The sequence below is a fragment of the Oncorhynchus nerka genome, linkage group LG5, assembly GCF_034236695.1.
Source record: "Oncorhynchus nerka isolate Pitt River linkage group LG5, Oner_Uvic_2.0, whole genome shotgun sequence".
Classification (NCBI taxonomy): domain Eukaryota; kingdom Metazoa; phylum Chordata; class Actinopteri; order Salmoniformes; family Salmonidae; genus Oncorhynchus; species Oncorhynchus nerka.
In genome coordinates, this window is record NC_088400.1 from 9,288,914 (window position 1) to 9,312,523 (window position 23,610).

Below are 23,610 nucleotides of genomic sequence, written 5' to 3' on the forward strand. Positions count from 1 at the left end.
ATGGCTAGGTGTCTCGTAGAAGTGTTAAAGCCACGGGAACAGGACCAGTAGAGGACTACATGAGGTGAAAGCAGTACTAAAGCCAATGTGTTTGTAATTGTACCACATGTGTTCCATATTACAGGGGAATAACGGGCGCTAGGCTGATTTCCTCATGGTCCAGAAGGGCACAGTTTAGGTAAAGAAGGACTGAAACAGAGGATTGAACTTAAACAATGGGTACATTGACATAGAAAACCCTCTGAACTTGCATGACTTTTGCATTTAGAATGGTGTGCCAATCTACCATGTCTTGCTGAAACAATATACTGTAGGCTACTAGTAGCATGTAATACACTACATGACATCCAGCAACAACATTAAGTCTACATGTTTGGTTACTGATGTAATAGTAAGGATGTAACAACGACTCTTCCTGACATTCTTTGCTCCATCTGTTACCTTGAGCAACAAGTCTCTTATCAAATCAGAACTCTGACATTAGAGAGAGTTCCAGAATCCGGTGGGAATTCCAGAACTCTAATAAGTGCCGTGACCTCCATAATTTGTCTCACAATATTTAGACTTGTTAAATTGTTTCTTGGCATCCAGACCAGTCAGTGGCCTTCAGTTCCTGACCAGGGCTCCTAGCCAGTGGTCTCTCTGCCCCCTGTAGCTCCAACAGCTTGGTAGTGTCTGCTCCAGAGTGTAAAACACTTTGGAATGTTTCATTCATTGTTTCCGGATCATTTGCCGGGAGGCCTGCCAACTGGGAGCTGGCTATTGCACACATATATCTGTCTCTCTCCCTCTCTCGCTCTACCTTACAACATTCTCATACATGGCCCCCCTCCTGAGTCTCAACCAAGAAACCGGAACTCACAGTAAGGGTTCCTATGTTCTAATTTCTTGACAGATAACAATTCTTCCTTTTCTCCCTCCAGAGAAAATACATAAACTTCAAAAAGATGTTATAACTTAACATTGAAGTCAATGTTAGTGAGTGGTGAATTGAAAGTATTGGTCTTGGATTCAAGTATTATTGATGTCACAATCACATGGATGAGGAAGAAAAAAAGTCATTTTCAGTTCCTGTACACTGAGGTGTTGACTTTGTTCTACTGAAGGACCTGCGAGGGCGGTTTTCAGCAGGAGTTAGTTCAATTCAAACCGAAGGAAGACATTGTTCTCAGACATTGGATAGGCTACGTCTCAAACGGCACCCCATACAGTACACTGCCTTTGACCAGAGCCCTTGTAGTACACTATAAAGGGAATAGGATGCCATTTGGAACACACAAAACGGGACCCTATTCCCTATTACAGTACACTGCCTTTGACCAGAGCCCTTGTAGTACACTATAAAGGGAATAGGATGCCATTTGGAACACACAACGGGACCCTATTCCCTATACAGTACACTGCCCTTGACCAGAGCCCTTGTAGTACACTATAAAGGGAATAGGATGCCATTTGGAACACAGATAATATGATATAATATACACAATTGCTGTGCCAATATCTTGAAACACTGACGTGTTGTCATGGATAGAAGTTTTAAGAAATCCAAACAAATTCCGGGGCTACAAAATGAACATTTTATTTTTGAAATGTGCGACCATTGCTCTTTGGTTTCCACACAAAAATATATTGCTACAGTATGTTACACATGGAAAGCATGTGTCTTGACTGTGGGTGCATTATTGTTTTCATTAGGTTTAATGACAAAAAAAAAGTGAAAGAGAATCAGAACTCAAGAGGCCATGACTTCAACCTTAATTTGCGTGTGCACAAATAGCTTTTCCGTTCCAGCCTAAACATGCAAAACATGCTACATCTATCATATCAAAACAAAATACAGTATACATTTCTCAACAAAAAAAATCTGCTCTGCGTTTACATTTAAAAACAAAAGTCACGTGTGAACATTCAAAACACTGATGAAACTACAGTATATGTAGTCATAGCTAGTTGCTGTTTTTTTGGTTGACCATTTTTACATGAAATAAAACAGACAAAGTTAATTCTATTTCAATTCAAATCTTCGGTTTTTGGTATATGAAAGCAATTATATAACATATTCCACTAAGAGATATCCCATCTCTGTGTTCATCTAATGCTGGTTTATTATTGATAATCTTTGACTAAGTTAGATCGATAGGACTCCCTTTTAGAGTTCCAAATAAGAATATTTTCCATCAACAAAAGTAACAATCCCGTGATTTTGTGTTGATGTACTGTAGGCAATAATGTTTGGTTTTTTTCCTCCTCTTAAATTTGTTTTACTGGACGCGACTCATCGTCCTGCTGGAGAGACTTTTCCTGACTTTCTGGAAGAGATCATCTGAAACAAAACAAAGATCATAACAACATTTAACACCAGTTCAACAAAAGACACTGAGAGATATAGATCAGAGAGTAGTTACCATTTTTTACTCCGATTCTTGAGTCCGTCTGTGAAGAAAGGAATATACAAACAATATTTAGATATACATTTACAAATACAAAAAAAAAAGACATATTTTTTAAGATAATGAACATTCACATAGCTGCGGATTTACAAAAACGATCATCTAATAAGACAGTCAAAAGAGACGTGATAAGTTAACCGTCTATAAATGTCTTACTCTAATGGAAGAGATGGGGGCATCAGCCTGTTCACTGTCAACCTTAGGAGCTGGAGGAGATAGAGAGAGAGAGAACGAGACAGAGTTGGAATGACAATTGTAGGATAATACAGTACGTTATATACAGTAATGTGAGATGGTTTATTCGGTCTTCATGGACAGTGAAGCGATTGCTCTTACGCAGTGGCTTTATGATGGCTCCCACAGCGTGGACAACTCCATTGGTGGCCATCAAGTCGGCTTCAACCACTGGGACCTTGTTGATGTACACGGTCTGGTTCCTCTGAAGAAGAAAAAGACACAGGGTATATATATAAGATGAAACTTAATATTTTCATAACAGGGGTTCAAGACAATCAAGTCATGTTGAAAGAATGTATATCGATACATTGTACACCAATGATGTAAGCAATAGAAGTACACAACAAAATAAGTACCTCTTTTCTCCACTGAAAACAAAATCATCAATTAAAAGAAAAACATGTACATGTCAGTACTGATATTACATGGTAGTACATGTTAGTACTGATATTACATGGTAGTACTGATATTACATGGTAGTACTGATATTACATGTTAGTACTGATATTACATGGTAGTACATGTCAGTACTGATATTACATGGTAGTACATGTTAGTACTGGTATTACATGGTAGTACATGATAGTACTGATATTACATGGTAGTACATGTTAGTAGTATCAATATCAAATGTGTGTTATAGGATCACATTGTTACAGGATCATGTGTTCTAGGATCAAATTGTTCTAGGATCAAATTGTTCTAGGATCATATTGTTCTAGGATCCTGTGTTCTAGGATCATATTGTTCTAGGATCCTGTGTTCTAGGATCATATTGTTCTAGGATCCTGTGTTCTAGGATCAAATTGTTCTAGGATCAAATTGTTCTAGGATCATGTGTTCTAGGATCAAATTGTTCTGGGATCAAATTGTTCTAGGATCATATTGTTCTAGGATCCTGTGTTCTAGGATTACATTGTTCTAGGATCAAATGTTTCTAGGATCCTATTGTTCTAGGATCATGTGTTCTAGGATCAAATTGTTCTAGGATCATGAGTTCTAGGGTCAAATTGTTCTAGGATCCTATTGTTCTAGGGTCAAATTGTTCTAGGATCCTATTGTTCTAGGGTCAAATTGTTCTAGGATCCTATTGTTCTAGGATCATGTGTTCTAGGATCAAATTGGTCTAGGATCATGTGTTCTAGGGTCAAATTGTTCTAGGATCCTATTGTTCTAGGGTCAAATTGTTCAAGGATCAAACAGTCATAAGGGCCTACTGTACCATGTTCAGCTCCAGCTTGTCTCCCTGCAGAGGCTTCAGTCTGGTATGGGAGCCCACTCCTCCACTGACCAGAATCTCCTTAGCCATGTGGTACTTCAACACACTGGCCAGCTCCTTGGGGTTGCCTAGACAACAAGCTGATATTAGAACACTACCGGACCATGTTGCATCTCTATGGTCTAGACGTTTACAGAGGAAATATGAAAACTAAAACACTGAAGAATGAACATTGATTAAAAAGTGAAAAGTAATCGGTTGTGCAAGATACAACACGGAACTGATGAGTTAAGGTACTTGGCATATACTTTAGCATTACAGCTACATTCTTATTGCTGTGGCCAAGTCATTGAACATGAAGTTATTCAACATGATGCTGATGTTTCCCCCTTCCCCCTTCTGATGACCAGGTGGCGAATCGCATCTCTGCATGTCTGGCAGACATATCAGTGTGGATGACGGATCACCACCTCAAGCTGAACCTCGGCAAGACGGAGCTGCTCTTCCTCCCGGGGAAGGACTGCCCGTTCCATGATCTCGCCATCACGGTTGACAACTCCATTGTGTCCTCCTCCCAGAGCGCTAAGAACCTTGGCGTGATCCTGGACAACACCCTGTCGTTCTCAACTAACATCAAGGTGGTGGCCCGTTCCTGTAGGTTCATGCTCTACAACATCCGCAGAGTACGACCCTGCCTCACACAGGAAGCGGCGCAGGTCCTAATCCAGGCACTTGTCATCTCCCGTCTGGATTACTGCAACTCGCTGTTGGCTGGGCTCCCTGCCTGTGCCATTAAACCCCTACAACTCATCCAGAACGCCGCAGCCCGTCTGGTGTTCAACCTTCCCAAGTTCTCTCACGTCACCCCGCTCCTCCGCTCCCTCCACTGGCTTCCAGTTGAAGCTCGCATCCGCTACAAGACCATGGTGCTTGCCTACGGAGCTGTGAGGGGAACGGCACCTCAGTACCTCCAGGCTCTGATCAGGCCCTACACCCAAACAAGGGCACTGCGTTCATCCACCTCTGGCCTGCTCGCCTCCCTACCACTGAGGAAGTACAGTTCCCGCTCAGCCCAGTCAAAACTGTTCGCTGCTCTGGCCCCCCAATGGTGGAACAAACTCCCTCACGACGCCAGGACAGCGGAGTCAATCACCACCTTCCGGAGACACCTGAAACCCCACCTCTTTAAGGAATACCTAGGATAGGATAAAGTAATCCTTCTCACCCCCCCTTAAAAGATTTAGATGCACTATTGTAAAGTGGCTGTTCCACTAGATGTCATAAGGTGAACGCACCAATTTGTAAGTCGCTCTGGATAAGAGCGTCTGCTAAATGACTTAAATGTAAATGTAAAATGTTATTTGTCTAAACGTGTCCTGCTCATCTAAACAGTTGTTGCGAAATGGTTAGGGCAATTATTAACAAACAGCACTGTTTATTTGTTTTTATAAATGATTTTATATACCCAAAACGAGTGTAACTGTAGCTCCAGTATACTGTAGGTAGGTCATACTGTAACTGAACAACTGGCTCCAGTTAACCACAGCTGTTTGGCATTTATACGTGTGGCAGCATCCAAGATGCATTCCATCGTGTCATCATTTCCTGGGTGTAGATAGGTTATTAGGTTCATTCCAATAGTTCTGTCTGTCTGCTGAACATATTCTCACTGTGGGCCAAATCAGGTTGTCCTTAGGTGCCACTGATTTTTATTTTTTTAGTTTAAAGTGATTTGTTTTGCAAAGCCAGTCGTGAAACCTGTTCACAGTTTGGTTAAGGCAGGATGCCAGACACCCAAATACACTACATATGGCATGCACTACATATGGCATACACTACATATGGCATGCACTACATATGGCATGCACTACATATGGCATGCACTACATATGGCATGCACTACATATGGCATGCACTACATATGGCATACACTACATATGGCATGCACTACATATGGCATGCACTACATATGGCATACACTACATATGGCATACACTACATATGGCATTCACTACATATGGCATACACTACATATGGCATGCACTACATATGGCATACACTACATATGGCATTCACTACATATGGCATACACTACATATGGCATGCACTACATATGGCATACACTACATATGGCATACACTACATATGGCATGCACTACATATGGCATGCACTACATATGGCATGCACTACATATGGCATGCACTACATATGGCATGCACTACATATGGCATACACTACATATGGCATACACTACATATGGCATTCACTACATATGGCATACACTACATATGGCATGCACTACATATGGCATGCACTACATATGGCATGCACTACATATGGCATGCACTACATATGGCATACACTACATATGGCATACACTACATATGGCATTCACTACATATGGCATACACTACATATGGCATGCACTACATATGGCATGCACTACATATGGCATGCACTACATATGGCATACACTACATATGGCATACACTACATAAGGAATACACTACATATGGCATACACTACATATGGCATGCACTACATATGGCATGCACTACATATGGCATACACTACATATGGCATACACTACATATGGCATGCACTACATATGGCATGCACTACATATGGCATGCACTACATATGGCATACACTACATATGGCATGCACTACATATGGCATGCACTACATATGGCATACACTACATATGGCATTCACTACATATGGCATTCACTACATATGGCATGCACTACATATGGCATTCACTACATATGGCATTCACTACATATGGCATGCACTACATATGGCATGCACTACATATTGCATTCACTACATATGGCATGCACTACATATGGCATTCACTACATATGGCATGCACTACATATGGCATACACTACATATGGCATACACTACATATGGCATTCACTACATATGGCATGCACTACATATGGCATGCACTACATATGGCATTCACTACATATGGCATTCACTACATATGGCATGCACTACATATGGCATGCACTACATATGGCATGCACTACATATGGCATTCACTACATATGGCATGCACTACATATGGCATGCACTACATATGGCATGCACTACATATGGCATTCACTACATATGGCATGCACTACATATGGCATGCACTACATATGGCATGCACTACATATGGCATGCACTACATATGGCATTCACTACATATGGCATGCACTACATATGGCATGCACTACATATGGCATTCACTACATATGGCATTCACCACATATGGCATACACTACATATGGCATACACTACATATGGCATACACTACATATGGCATATACTACATATGGCATACACTACATATGACATACATGTGATAGAGCACATATGGCAGAGAGGTATCTGTTATAATTATCCTAGTCTTACATTTCCAGACCTCAACCCTTTGTTCTTGTTTGAGACTGGCTTTGTTTGAGAAACACTAGAATGTCTGGAGCCAGGGCTGTCCTTACCCATGAGTTTGTTGAGGTCAGCCTTTGGCAAGGCGCTGAAGGCATCGTTGGTGGGAGCGAACACGGTATGGGGACCGGCCTGGTTCATCAGCTCTGTCAAGCCAGCCGTCTGGATGGCACCGACCAACAGACTGGCACAGAAGGGAACACACACTTAGAAAGACCCTCCTCAAGAGGAAGACAGAAGACTTGACAACTGACTGATTCCCAACACACACAGTTTTTTTTTTAAATATATAAAAAAATATTCAGAGGAAGAAACAGAACTTAAACAGTTGACTAATAGGAAAGTTTAAAAAGCATCGACGAATTGTGGTTTCTGATGTGCCAAATGTACCGAACGTGTATGAGTTGAATCATGTGGCAGAACAGAACAGATCGCTGGTAGTGAAAAGATACAGAGTAACCACATCTCTGAATGTGGGTGGAAATGAATCAACATGGTGCCTTTCAGTTCTGGATAAAACATTAGACTCTTGGAGGGACTTCTCAGGATATCTAGCTACAGAACGTACGCTGTGGTACGTAGGCAGAAGCTACTATCTTATTTTTGCTCATATGCTTACATGTCTGTTCTTGCTCTTATGAAATTGAATTATATTGCCTCAAGATATTATTGAGGACAAACTTGGTAATCCTTTTCATTGAATCATTCACTGATTCATTGACTCTCACCTGAATCGGTTATCAGCCTTCAGGACATCCATGATGGTGCCCATTGGGGGAGTCAGGACCTTGTCGACTGTGAACATGCTACCGAAACGGCCGATCTTGTCGTGGGCAACGATACAGGAGTTTTCTATGCACAGGCTCTGTTATTTAGAGAGAGAGAGAGGGAGAGAGAGAGAGAGAGATAGATGTTTGTTTGTTTTACCCGTCACCATGACAACATCCCAAATAGCATCCTATCATTTATATAGGGCAGTGGGCTGGACCAGTGTTCCCTCTAAGCTGCACACGGGCAAGATGGAACTCCACTCAACTTTCTACTTGTCCCCTTTAGTTAACACTATCACACAGGCATGCAGCAAGATGGAACTCCACTCAACTTTCTACTTGTCCCCTTTAGTTAACACTATCACACGGGCATGCAGCAAGATGGAACTCCACTCAACTTTCTACTTGTCCCCTTTAGTTAACACTATCACACGGGCATGCAGCAAGATGGAACTCCACTCAACTTTCTACTTGTCCCCTTTAGTTAACACTATCAACGTTTCACTCTACTGTGGGAATTGTGATCGAATCAACGCAGTACTAGCCACTTTCAATGTAACATATCGAAAGAAAATGAACTATGCAAGAGTTAGTACGCAAAACTGACTGTGCAAGAGATTTTATTGTAGATAGAGCACATTAGAGTATGATTCTATTGCATTGACAGGCCTGTAATCGGTGCACCATAACTAATCAGAGCTGCAGTAGGCCTATAGGCAAATATCCATTGCTATATATGGATCTGTGCCGTTCACATTGAACTGGACTGTGTTTACAGCATGAGCACTTGTTTTGAGATCAAAGCTGCATGTAGCCACCTGTGCACATTTGTTCATATCCTTTGCTAGTTAGTGAGTTATTAGCCCAGTTATAGTTCATTTCTAGTCAACATTGGTGGAGTGGTTGTTTCCTACAAGAGCACAAAATATATGCATTTCTAGACATCTTTGAAAAGCCAGAGCTTTTTTTAATGTCTTAAAGGGACAGTGTTGTAATTTGAGACAGGTTTGAATAAGCTTAGTAGCGAATAGACAGGGTATCATAATGTGTCTGTTTCTCTCTAATAATGGTATGAGAATAATGATTATGTTGTCAAGTGGTTTCTTTCATCAAACAACACATTTCCAGTCACCTCCTTGTCTGAAGGAAAAGTGAATAAACAGGTTAATGTGAAGCCCTGCATGTTGATTTCAAAAGTCTGATGGAATGTAGACCAACATTGAACACCACACATTTGCTGCTATGACAGAACAGCTAATTATTCCATGTTAAAATGTTATGTGATGCATTTTCTCCATTGTTTTTGATGGTAGGTCACTCTGGTAGGCCTACGTTATAATCAAATAGCCACAGTAGCCTACTTGACCACTGTTAAAACTGTAACTTAAAGTAGGTACAGCCTCAAGGTTCACAGTAAAAGCGTGCCGGAAGTTGCACAGAAGTATGCGCTCAGCAGACTTGAAATGTGCTCAGTGTCCCAAAAAATTAAGAGGGAACATTACCTTTGGCCAGAGCCATATGGGCCTTGGTCAAAAGTAGTGCACTATATAGGGAATAGGGTGCCATTGGGACCTGGTCAAAAGTAGTGCACTATATAGGGAATAGGGTAGCATTGGGACCTGGTCAAAAGTAGTGCACTATATAGGGAATAGGGTGCCATTAGGGACACACTTGGATTCCTTCCTGTCTGCCCTTTACTCTGAAATGATAGCTCGCAAGTGGTCTCTCTCTCTGTGGAAAAAAGCTTCTTGTGGTCATCTGGAAATTCCATTACAAAGCAGAAATGTGAGAGCTGCTGCCAGAACAACCTTCATCTGCCACCCAGGAGAGAACAGAGCAGAGCTGTGAAAAACGGTGTGAAACAACATTCTGGATAACGATTCTACAGTATGAGGATGTTGTAGAGGGACTCTCTCTCTCTCTCTCTCTCGTGTCATTGGATGAAAACATGTTTCGGGGGGTAAAAGTCCACCAATCAGGCTGCCTCCTTCTGTCACTCATTTGGAGAAAATGATGACCAGCCATAAACTGTTCATTGTAAATATGAAAACAGCACAATAACGCTTTGTATATAGTTAGGAATAGTGTATTTAGGCTAATCTCTGTACTGAGTTGACCCTTAGGAAGGGGCTAATCTCTGTAATGAGTTAACCCTTAGGAAGAGGGTAATCTCTGTAATGAGTTGACCCTTAGGAAGAGGGTAATCTCTGTAATGAGTTAACCCTTAGGAAGAGGCTAATCTCTGTACTGAGTTGACCCTTAGGAAGAGGCTAATCTCTGTAATGAGTTAACCCTTAGGAAGAGGCTAATCTCTGTAATGAGTTAACCCTTAGGAAGAGGCTAATCTCTGTAATGAGTTAACACTTAGGAAGAGGGTAATCTCTGTAATGAGTTAACCCTTAGGAAGAGGGTAATCTACATAATGAGTTGACCCTTAGGAAGAGGCTAATCTCTGTAATGAGTTAATATTTAGGAAGAGGGTAATCTACATAATGAGTTAACCCTTAGGAAGAGGCTAATCTCTGTAATGAGTTAACCCTTAGGAAGAGGGTAATCTCTGTAATGAGTTAACCCTTAGGAAGAGGGTAATCTACATAATGAGTTAACCCTTGGGAAGAGGGTAATCTCTGTAATGAGTTGACCCTTAGGAAGAGGGTAATCTACATAATGAGTTGACCCTTAGGAAGAGGCTAATCTCTGTAATGAGTTAACCCTTAGGAAGAGGGTAATCTCTGTAATGAGTTAACCCTTAGGAAGAGGGTAATCTCTGTAATGAGTTAACCCTTAGGAAGAGGCTAATCTCTGTAATGAGTTAACCCTTAGGAAGAGGGTAATCTCTGTAATGAGTTAACCCTTAGGAAGAGGGTAATGTACATAATGAGTTAACCCTTAGGAAGAGGGTAATCTCTGTAATGAGTTAACCCTTAGGAAGAGGGTAATCTCTGTGATGAGTTAACCCTTAGGAAGAGGGTAATCTCTGTAATGAGTTAACCCTTAGGAAGAGGGTAATCTCTGTAATGAGTTAACCCTTAGGAAGAGGGTAATCTCTGTAATGAGTTAACCCTTAGGAAGAGGGTAATCTCTGTAATGAGTTAACACTTAGGAAGAGGGTAATCTACATAATGAGTTGTATTTTTGCAGAAGAACAACTGTGTTCACTCTCTTAATTCAGATCAATTGGTCAATCTGCACCTCTGCTTCTATACCATCTGATGCCAGCTGTTGGTCCTACGGGGTTACTTACGTTACGGTAGACGAACACTCTGAGTTTGATTCCTCCCAGAGTCTCTAGCTCTTGCCCGTAGTACAGTGACCCGGAAGACAGCTGCTCCTTCAGGATGTGGTTCTTCAACAGCTTCTTCAGGTCACCAGTCATTGTCACACCCTCTGTGAACAATAGATACAGAATTTATCAGATTGATTCAATGAATAGGATACACAGAGAGAGAGCGAGGGGAGAGGGAGGGAGGGATACACAGAGAGAGAGAGAGAGAGAGAGAAAGAGAAAGAGGGACAGAGACAGATGAGATGGGGAGAGATAGAGAGAGAGAGCGCCATCGATCGATGTTACCTTTGAAAGCTTCATTCTGAGGGGTCAGGATGGTCAGAGCCTCTGAGCCAGAAAGGTGGGAGCCAAGACCAGCATCAACAAACAGCTTGGTCGCTGTGGTAACGGCAGATCCCTGGGCCAGCTCCAACAAAGTCTTAGCTTAAAAAGAGATCAGTACATAAATTAACATTTCTCATTGAACAGAGACTCTTCATAAGTAGCGTGGAGGTCTTGTCTCAACATGAACCATCGAGTTGAATCCACTTCATATTCAGTGCAGTAGCATTCCAGACAGACACACTTAGACTTGACTTTCAACTCCTATGACAGTCAGAGACCTTTTCAGACGTGACTCATCACTACTAATAATCTCATAAAAGAAAGCAAGGATTCATTGGTTTGGATTAGAGGTTTACATTTGGCGTTGACGCAACTCTCAATTTAAGACTCTGGTTTTCAATGCCTGTCTGAGATGAGGAGCTTGTTAGAGGTCCAATAGTTTGACTCCAAGTCATATGCAGACGGCTATCTATTGCTCTGGTTTGAATTACCTGAGTCTGGGATGAGGAGCTCGTTGATGTAGTGGACGACCCCGTTGGTCCCCAGCTGGTCTTTCTTCTGGATGATGGCCTTCCCGTTGAGTGTCATGTCAGCCCCATCACAACCCACCTCTAGCACGGTCCCCTGTAGGGTCTCCAGGGGAGTACCAGATGTGATGGACTCTGCACACTGCATGTTCTTCAGGATGTGGTAGTTCAGCAGGTCTGGATGGAGAGTACAGACACAAGTAGAACTTAGTTCACGTTAATAAGTCATTGGGTTCCCGTCTCCGATATCTATCTTCCTGTTCTATATCCAATATCTATCTCCCTGTTCTATATCCAATATCTATCTCCCTGTTCTATATCCAATATCTATCTCCCTGTTCTATATCCAATATCTATCTCCCTGTTCTATATCCAATATATATCTCCCTGTTCTATATCCAATAGCTATCTCCCTGTTCTATATCCAATATCTATCTCCCTGTTCTATATCCAATATCTATCTCCCTGTTCTATATCCAATATCTATCTCCCTGTTCTATATCCAATATCTATCTCCCTGTTCTATATCAAATATCTATCTCCCCGTTCTATATCCAACTGTCATTAAAAAATATTTCACCTTTCAGAGCCACAGGGTCTCCCAGGATCCTGTTGAGCATTTCAGGGGGGATCTTCTCGAAGGCTTCGTTGGTTGGAGCGAACACCGTGTAGTGACCATCGCTCTCCAGCATTTGGGTCAGACCAGCAGCAGCAACAGCAGTCTAAAACGCAGAGAATCAACACACTGAATCAACACACTGAATCAACACACTAAATCAACACACTGAATCAACACACTGAATCAACACACTGAATCAACAAACTGAATCAACACACTGAATCAACACACTGAATCAACACTGCAAATTGCACATACAATACAAAAGACTGAGACCGAGTCAATGATCAGTGAACGTAACATTCCGATAGCTGACACAACATGGTGGTTAGAGCGTTGGACTACTAACCGGAAGGTTGCAAGTTCAAACCCCCAAAGTACAAATCTGTCGTTCTGCCCCCGAACCCACTGTTCCTAGGCCGTCATTGAAAATAAGAATTTGTTCTTAACTGACTTAAGTTAAATAAAGGTACAAACATTGCATAGCATATGTTCAACATGTAGGAAATGGTAAGAGAGTTCTAGTGTGATAGACTGTTCTGTGAATGGATGGATGAATGGATGGTTGAATGGATGAATGGATGAATGAATGGATGAATGAATGAATGAAGCGACAAACTGTTAAAGTCGTTTACTTACACGAAGAGTCTCCAGATCATCGTCGGTGTCGATGAAAGTGTGCACGTCGTTGGTAACCGCGGTGATGACTCTGTCCACGACGTGCACGATCCCGTTGGTCGCATGCTGGTCTGTTTTCACCAGACGAGCACAGTTCACTGTTACAATCTGCAATGACAAGAGAGAGAGAAAAAAAGAAAAGAAACGTTGTCATGATTTAGCTGACTTTTGATCGATGGTCAACGATCGATGGTCAACGTGCGACCATTTGATCGATGGTCAATGTGTGACCACTTGAGAAATTATCAAAAAAGTGTACAGTAAAGTTTTTTAGCTGACGATGTATCTGTTCATGTCTCTCTAGAGGTTCCAGCTTGCTTGGTCCCAGATGGCCTATGTCCTACTGCACAAACAGATCTGGGACCAGGCCAGGTCACAACATCATATACCTTCCAATCACAGGAGGCTGGTGAGGGTAGGATGGCTGACCGAAATGAAGTGAATGGTATCAAACAGACCCTGTGTTTGATGTGCCGTTACCATTCTATTGGTTAATACCATTCTATTCCAGTCATTACCACGAGCCCGTCCTCCCCAATTAAGGTGCCACTAGCCACCGGTGCTTTCAATTATAATGCAACATTAACATTGGACAGATGCTACTCACTCCGTTGGGGTAGTGGTGGATGTGAACGTTGAAGTCTTGGTACATGGAGGGGAAGGCCGATCCGTGCTTCAGGTCCTCAGAGGTCAAACGGCGGTTCACCATGTGGTAGTGGAGCGCGTTGAGCAGCTCAATATTCACGTTACTCACCAGAGCATCCAGGATTTCCTACAACCGTAAAAAAACAGAGTCCTATTTTCATCAGAACAACGATCAATCACAAGTTAACCATTCGTACCATTACATATACTGACCAAAGATTTGGTTCTAGTATCTACTGCTCTTTAAAAAAAAACGTTTGATACGCCACCTCGGTTGATAACGCGTAGTCTGAGGTCAGAATAATACAATATCTCTAGATGCAACAGGATTGGGGTGAATTATACTTCATTTCCAGTTCTCTCTCTCTCTCCGTGTATCCCTCTCACGTGTATCCCTCTCCTGACACACTCACGTTGGGTAGGGCCGCCCAGGCCTGGTTGCTGGGAGCGAAAAAGGTGAAGCTCCCTGGTCCTTCGATCTCCTCCCTCAGCTGAGCCCTCTCTGAGTACATCTTCGTGGTGGCGGCTCCAACCACACCCAGCGTGTTGTAGATGTTCACTAACGGCAGGGCTGGGAAACATTTTTACAGTCTTAACCATCATATGGGGGGAAATATATGAAATTCAAATGTTGATTTGATGGATGTATATTTGACAATCAAAGTAGGATGCCATATTGTGTTTGACAGGCCTCTTGTCTAAAAATAATTATCCCAAATTGGTCGAGTTGTTGCATTTTATGGATAGTAAGTGACTGAGCTATGACTTGATTTGCAGGCTAATAATGCAAATTTCTTCTTACCAGCAGGACAACCCTTCTCCCCTGGAAGCTTCTCATAACCGGGGCAACACTCATAGCTGATCACCCTGTTGACCAATAAGAACACGTGTTAGGGACGACTGCAGCCAATCAAGAGATGAAAACAACAGGTCAGTTTCTCCTTACTCTTTCAAGTCAAAAGACTCTAGCCTTGTTCCAGATCTTGTTTGTGTTGTCTTGCCACAAACGGATATGTGACCAGGCTACAAAAGATTGAGCAATGTGTCTTAGGTTAAATGATACAGCCACATGCTATACACATAGTTCTGTCATTTTGTGCATTAGAGATATTTCCACAATAAATCTGAACTGGGCTCAGCTGGTACTGGAAGGTCATAAAAGCTCATTTCCTGAGGGAGGGAGGGAGGGAGGGAGAGGGAGAGAGAGGGAGAGAGAGGGAGAGAGAGAGAGAGAGAGAGAGAGAGATAGATGTAGACCCAGAGTTGGCCAAGGGAAACTCCAGAATGGGGACTAAGAGAGCGGTACTGAAACACAGGCTCCTGCCAGTAAAAACAAAGAGAGAGCGGCCAAGCGAAGGTGTACCGGATAAAAACGTGAACCTTAAAGTTAAGTTTAAAAAAAACTGGTCTATATCCATGAAAATGATTATCCATGATTATTGCTAATCAAACAGTAGTGAGGAACACACAGTGGCAACATCAACAATGCATAACACAGTCAAAAAAGACAAGGCAAAAGGTGTGGAAAGCTACGCAAAAATGATTTGGCATCTTGCGACCCCCTGCAGACCCTACATCCCAACTCGAGTACTCCGTTCCGCCAGCTTGGCCCTCCCACCCCTACGGGGGGCATCAGATCCCGTTCATCCCAGTCAAAGCTCTTCAGCAGAGTTCCTGCCCAAGCTATTTTAAAGATGAATGCACTAACTGTAAAGTCGCTTTGGATAATAGTCTGCTAAATGACTCAAATGTAAAAGAGGACCAACTCTGAGTCCTAACATTGAATGGAAGGTAAATGGGAAACTACCTGAGCCAGACACATCTATACCCACTTGTCACGTCAACCCTAGTTAACTCCACCATCTCCTTCAAGCTTAATGTAAAAGCTGTAAAAGACCAGGCGAGGATCTGAGCAATTAGCTACTGTTAAACTCCTAGGGAGAGGGTAGTTGGTCGCTAGAAACATGGTTAGGGGACAAATCTCACAGTCAGTGAGGGTGGGTGGGGTGGGAGGGGGTTTATGAGGAAACCCTTTAAAACACAGTAGCTTGGAAACCAAACCAGTCGGATTTTCAAAACAGATGTTAACTCAACTTCGATTTGTTCTCCACAAGCATAAACAAAGATGGTAGCCATGGATTTCTGACTAAATAAACAGTAAGGTAGCATAATTCATACACAGTGTGACATTGAGACTTCCAAGTGTTGAGGAAAACTATTCACCAGACAAAAGTATGAAAGAAGAGAGGGAAGGTCCATTAGACTTTATGGGTTCCATGATGAAATTAGCATGCTAGATAGATTTGAATTGGCTTTCTATTCATAGATACAAAACATTTTTTTTTTTTTTTTTTAATTCATTAAAAAACTCAAATGTTCCTTTCCCAGGCAAATAAAAACAAGATGTAAATTGTAGTAAAAGTGAGCGTGTATAAAGCTTTACAGACTAGTTAGCTCTGGGATTCACCAAATGTTACTACTTCAAAACATAGTGTGATTGCTGAGAAAAACAGAAGAACCAATGCATTGGCGTTGAGAGTGGGGCTTTAAAGGTAGCTAAGGGCTGTTGGGTGGTAGCTAAGGGCTGTTGGGTGGTAGCTAAGGGCTGTTGGGAGGTAGCTAAGGGCTCTTGGGTGGTAGCTAAGGGCTGTTGGGTGGTAGCTAAGGGCTGTTGGGTGGTAGCTAAGGGCTGTTGGGATGTAGCTAAGGGCTGTTGGGAGGTAGCTAATGGCCGTTGGGAGGTAGCTAAGGGCTGTTGGGAGGTAGCTAAGGGCTTTTGGGAGGTAGCTAAGGGATGTTGGGAGGTAGCTACGGGCTGTTGGGTGGTAGCTAGGGGCTGTTGGGAGGTAGCTAAGGGCTGTTGGGTGGTAGCTAAGGGCTGTTGGGAGGTAGCTAAGGCCTGTTGGGAGGTAGCTAAGGGCTGTTGGGAGGTAGCTAAGGGCTCTTGGGTGGTAGCTAAGGGCTGTTGGGTGGTAGCTATGGGCTGTTGGGAGGTAGCTAAGGGCTGTTGGGTGGTAGCTAAGGGCTGTTGGGTGGTACCTAAGGGCTGTTGGGTGGTAGCTAAGGGCTGTTGGGTGGTAGCTAAGGGCTGTTGGGTGGTAGCTAAGGGCTGTTGGGTGGTAGCTAAGGGCTGTTGGGTGGTACCTAAGGGCTGTTGGGTGGTAGCTAAGGGCTGTTGGGTGGTAGCTAAGGGCTGTTGGGTGGTAGCTAAGGGCTGTTGGGTGGTACCTAAGGGCTGTTGGGAGGTAGCTAAGGGGTGTTGTTAGGGTTATTGGTGACTCAAGAGTTATGAGGTCTCCCCTCAAGTGACCTGTAACCTCTAGCACCAGCAGCACCATGTCCCCATGGCCTGCACTCTAACCCATTACCTGTTAAACCCAGTGGTCAGCTCCCTCTTTCCATGGGTGTCTGTAAATGTAATTAAATTCAAACTGATAAAAGCTTTTTGGAACCTTTGTTGACACAAGCCCAGGTTTGTCCTTTTGAACGCCACTCTCATTCTCCCAGCCCTCTCAAATGGACACTTTAGGTCTCGCTTGCTGTGGAAAAAAGTGCATTTTCCTGGCTCCCTTATGAATGATTAGTGTGTGTTTAGGGATGGAAGTCCCTCAACAGTGCCCTCTAAAGCCATCATTTCCTCCAAACATCCAGCGCCCACAGCAAAGTTTCCCCTTCCTCTTCAACTTTCATGAGATTTCCAATGAAAGAAACACTGTTGTGAATCGCCAGCAAACGTCTCCCGTTACAAAGTCATCAAGTTCGTGTCTGTGGTTCAATTTTCTACAGGAAACATCTAGATAATTTCACAATAATTATCAAGGGAGATCAAATAACAAGAAAAAGCCGGGAACAGAAGACACCACACACATACACACACACACACACACACACACACACACACACACACACACACACACACACACACACACACACACACACCCTAGATAGCAAATAGCAAATGCATGTTTTCTTAGCACACCCATTCCCAAGGCAGTATAATGGTGAAATGGTCAACACATGGCTTTCCCATGCCATGCAAAACCTACAACACAATCTCAGAGGAATGTTAGACAGAGCAATAACCAATACCATCTTGCCCCCTGCAGGGATGTTAACATTGACGTCAATCAAACAGCCGCTACTGTGGAAGGCTGTCAGTGCCTTTACTGCCCAGGGTCCAGGACAGGGCCTATCTGGAAGATTGATGTTGGTAACCTGAGTTGTCCTTTTACCCTCAGAGGTGGTCAAGCTATTTAACACTACCCGGACTGATTGAATAGAGACACACAAGGTATCCATTATCTACTGTGTAACTACCTAGCTTACCCAGAATATATCTCCCCCAAACTAGCTAACCCAGAATATATCTCCCCCAAACTAACTACCTAGCTAACCCAGCTATTTATCTCCCCAAACTAACTACCTAGCTAACCCAGCTATTTATCTCCCCAAACTAACTACCTAGCTAACCCAGAATATATCTCCCCCAAACTAACTACCTAGCTAACCCAGCTATTTATCTCCCCAAACTAACTACCTAGCTATTTATCTCCCCAAACTAACTACCTAGCTAACCCAGAATATATCTCCCCCAAACTAACTACCTAGCTAACCCAGCTATTTATCTCCCCAAACTAACTACCTAGCTAACCCAGCTATTTATCTCCCCAAACTAACTACCTAGCTAACCCAGCTATTTATCTCCCCAAACTAACTACCTAGCTAACCCAGAATATATCTCCCCCAAACTAACTACCTAGCTAACCCAGCTATTTATCTCCCCAAACTAACTACCTAGCTAACCCAGCTATTTATCTCCCCCAAACCAACTACCTAGCTAACCCAGCATTTATCTCCCCCAAACTAACTACCTAGCTAACCCAGCATTTATCTCCCCCAAACTAACTACCCAGCTAACCCAGCATTTATCTCCCCCAAACCAACTACCTAGCCAACCCAGCATTTATCTCCCCCAAACCAACTACCTAGCTAACCCAGCATTTATCTCCCCCAAACCAACTACCTAGCTAACCCAGCATGTATCTCATCCAAACCAACTACCTAGCCAATCCAGCATTTATCTCCCCCAAACCAACTACCTAGCTAACCCAGCATTTATCTCGTTCAAACCAACTACCTAGCCAACCCAGCATTTATCTCGTCCAAACCAACTACCTAGCTAACCCAGCATTTATCTCCCCCAAACCAACTCCAACTACCTACTACAGCTAGACTAGAGACTACTACAGCTAGACTAGAGACTACTACAGCTCGACTAGAGACTACTACAGCTAGACTAGACTACTACAGCTAGAATAGAGACTACTACAGCTAGACTAGAGACTACTACAGCTAGACTAGAGACTACTACAGCTAGAATAGAGACTAATACAGCTAGACTAGAGACTACTACAGCTCGACTAGAGACTACTACGGCAGGACCCAACGACTGTCCTGGCAGGACCCAACGACTGTCCTGGCAGGACCCAACGACTGTCCTGGCAGAACCCAAGGACTGTCCTGGCAGGACCCAACGACTGTCCTGGCAGGACCCAACGACTGTCCTGGCAGGACCCAACGACTGTCCTGGCAGGACCCAACGACTGTCCTGGCAGAACCCAACGACTGTCCTGGCAGGACCCAACGACTGTCCTGGCAGGACCCAACGACTGTCCTGGCAGGACCCAACGACTGTCCTGGCAGGACCTAACGACTGTCCTGGCAGGACCCAACGACTGTCCTGGCAGGACCCAACGACTGTCCTGGCAGGACCTAACGACTGTCCTGGCAGGACCCAACGACTGTCCTGGCAGGACCCAACGACTGTCCTGGCAGGACCCAACGACTGTCCTGGCAGGACCCAACGACTGTCCTGGCAGGACCCAACGACTGTCCTGGCAGGACCCAACGACTGTCCTGGCAGGACCCAACGACTGTCCTGGCAGGACCTAACGACTGTCCTGGCAGGACCCAACGACTGTCCTGGCAGGACCCAACGACTGTCCTGGCAGGACCTAACGACTGTCCTGGCAGGACCCAACGACTGTCCTGGCAGAACCCAACGACTGTCCTGGCAGGACCCAACGACTGTCCTGGCAGGACCCAACGACTGTCCTGGCAGGACCCAACGACTGTCCTGGCAGAACCCAACGACTGTCCTGGCAGGACCCAACGACTGTCCTGGCAGGACCCAACGACTGTCCTGGCAGGACCCAACGACTGTCCTGGCAGGACCCAACGACTGTCCTGGCAGGACCCAACGACTGTCCTGGCAGGACCTAACGACTGTCCTGGCAGGACCCAACGACTGTCCTGGCAGGACCCAACGACTGTCCTGGCAGGACCCAACGACTGTCCTGGCAGGACCCAACGACTGTCCTGGCAGGACCTAACGACTGTCCTGGCAGGACCCAACGACTGTCCTGGCAGAACCCAACGACTGTCCTGGCAGGACCCAACGACTGTCCTGGCAGGACCCAACGACTGTCCTGGCAGGACCCAACGACTGTCCTGGCAGGACCTAACGACTGTCCTGGCAGGACCCAATGACTGTCCTGGCAGGACCCAACGACTGTCCTGGCAGGACCCAACGACTGCAGGAGAAGTTCTCATGAAAGGATGAAGCAAAAAGAACTTCCCACTTCGACATGGAGCTGCTTGCCAACTGAACCCATCTTAACAAGGTTAAGTCCTAGCAGATGATTGAAAACAGACCTCTCTGCAAGTTATTATGGTTAGCGACTTAAATAGTTGGGCTACTGTTTCAGGAAGGAATTTCACTTATGTGCTCCTTATAACTGTCACCTTCATCATGCTTACTCTCTCTGAAGGTTTAGGTGTTACGCAAGCTGCTGTTTTGGACTGGAAAATGTACTAAATTTAGCATAGCTCAGTCAAATCAATTCCTTCTCACTGTACACCATCTATCTCTATTCTATGGGTATGTCCCAAATGGGCTCTGGTCAACAGTAGTGCACTACCCTGTGGGCCCTGGTCAACAGTAGTGCACTAACCTATGGGCCCTGGTCAACAGTAGTGCACTAACCTATGGGCCCTGGTCAACAGTAGTGCACTACCCTATGGGCCCTGGTCAACAGTAGTACACTACCCTATGGGCCCTGGTCAACAGTAGTGCACTACACTATGGGCCCTGGTCAACAGTAGCGCACTACCCTGTGGGCCCTGGTCAACAGTAGTGCACTAACCTATGGGCCCTGGTCAACAGTAGTGCACTAACCTGTGGGCCCTGGTCAACAGTAGTGCACTACCCTATGGGCCCTGGTCAACAGTAGTGCACTACCCTATGGGCCCTGGTCAACAGTAGTGCACTAACCTATGGGCCCTGGTCAACAGTAGTGCACTACCCTATGGGCCCTGGTCAACAGTAGTGCACTACCCTGTGGGCCCTGGTCAACAGTAGTGCACTAACCTATGGGCCCTGGTCAACAGTAGTGCACTACCCTATGGGCCCTGGTCAACAGTAGTACACTACCCTATGGGCCCTGGTCAACAGTAGCGCACTAACCTATGGGCCCTGGTCAACAGTAGTGCACTAACCTATGGGCCCTGGTCAACAGTAGTGCACTACCCTATGGGCCCTGGTCAACAGTAGCGCACTAACCTATGGGCCCTGGTCAACAGTAGTGCACTAACCTATGGGCCCTGGTCAACAGTAGTGCACTACCCTATGGGCCCTGGTCAACAGTAGCGCACTAACCTATGGGCCCTGGTCAACAGTAGTGCACTATACAAGGAATAGGGTGCAATTTGGGATGCAGGCCTCATGGTAGAACTCAGTTCATCTGTTGGTTTCTGCCTTTAGACCTGCTGCTTTTTGTCCTCAACAAAGGTTAAATGCTTCAGCTACTTTTCGTTCAGTTTGACAATCTTAGTTAATCTTAGTTCTTCAATAAACCCACACGAAAGGAAAATTCCTTATTTACCCCCAATGTAAAACGGATAAATCTTACTTAAAATATATTGTTTTAAGATATGCTCAGCACAAATGACAAAAAAACGTTTTCAGATCTTCCTTCCTTAATGATGGCCTGAAAATAATAATTTGTTCTTAACTGACTTGCCTAGTAAAATAAAGGTAAAATAAAAAAAATAAAAAATAATCCATGCGCACTATATGTATAGTCTACACTAGTAGGCTATAATACCAATATATTGACGCAGCATGTTGTAATAAATCAACTCGCTGTCAACTATTCAAATGAACACCCATGTGAATAACATGTTTATATTACACTCACGTTGGTTTGCCGCAGATCTTGCGATGGTACCATTGCTTGCAGTTGGTGAAATATTTCTTGTCCGTCCCCTGTATCTTTTGCATCGCGCACACATTGGGTCTAAAAAGAGATGAGAGAATATTTCATTCAGTTTTATTTTTGCCGGCACAGTTACAGTAGACACTTTGAGTTTGCCTATCACTTATATCGAATTACCGGTTCACTTTACTTCAAGCAGTTGTGAAGTACAACACGGTATGCCATTAAAAATCAGTAGCTCTAGAAGGCTATATATTTTATAGCATAAAACATAAATCATGCTTTGTAATTATACGAACCCAAAGTTATGTTTACTTTTGCCATTTGAAATTGCAGAATGCAGAACTTTCTATGCGCACATTATCATTGGAGTAGTAACGTATGCTCCTTACCCATGCTGTCTGCCTCTTATCCTGCTGTGCTGAAGAACTGATTGATAGGGTGACTTTGCAAAACAAATCGTTGCAATCAAGGTGAGCGCCAAAGTCAATAAAGTTAAGTGCTGCATCTTGGCCTTTTCCCCTTATTCTGTTGGCCTCCGATCTCCCGACAAGTCGCAGAACGGTGCGACCAGGAATATATAGTGAAGGACTAAACGGTTATAGGGAGGGGCGTGGGGAGTGAGCCAAGACACTTTAGCACACACATAAATAAAAAATTAAAACTTAACCGAGTCGATCTTATTTTTATTTTTAATTTTTTTAACCGCAAATAGAGTAATGATATGAAAAGTAAATGTGTAGAATAGATTTAAAAGAAAATAGATTCATTCATGTGAACAAATACATTTTTGAGATATCATTATTTGTCATCAAATTAATCCCAAATGCAATGCCATCCCTCGCCTGAGACATGAAGACTTGCATCAGCACCTCAAACTGATGCCTAGGCTTTAGCTCAGTTGCCTAACACATGACCCTGGTTTAAACCCGGTCACCCACACATGAAGGTTATTTCACCTTCTGAGGACATCCACTGTAGAGAGTATCATAGCCAGGGCATCTATTTTACCACAGAACGTTTTAGTTTGTCCTCAACAAAGTTGATTTAGTCGTTGGCCTGGACTGGGAACCCTGGACTGGGAACCCTGGACTGGGAACTCTGGACTGGGAACTCTGGACTGGGAACCCTGGACTG

The 23,610-nt window shown here is 43.9% G+C and overlaps 1 protein-coding gene across 1 annotated transcript; it reads right to left on the bottom strand.

Moving 5' to 3' along the window:
- Positions 1-1,563: 1,563 nt before the first annotated feature.
- Positions 1,564-23,053, bottom strand: LOC115115618 (transforming growth factor-beta-induced protein ig-h3-like). The gene is made up of 17 exons (XM_065018323.1): positions 22,866-23,053; positions 22,456-22,554; positions 15,000-15,064; positions 14,611-14,768; positions 14,160-14,324; positions 13,514-13,660; positions 12,836-12,977; positions 12,220-12,432; positions 11,690-11,827; positions 11,363-11,505; positions 8,077-8,213; positions 7,402-7,532; positions 3,910-4,034; positions 2,787-2,889; positions 2,607-2,656; positions 2,406-2,433; positions 1,564-2,323 (listed from the first exon to the last, which is right to left on the bottom strand). The coding sequence occupies exons 1-17, from the start codon at positions 22,979-22,981 to the stop codon at positions 2,262-2,264; spliced, it is 2,022 nt and encodes a 673-aa protein (XP_064874395.1). The 5' UTR covers positions 22,982-23,053; the 3' UTR covers positions 1,564-2,261.
- Between the last annotated feature and the right edge of the window lie 557 nt (positions 23,054-23,610).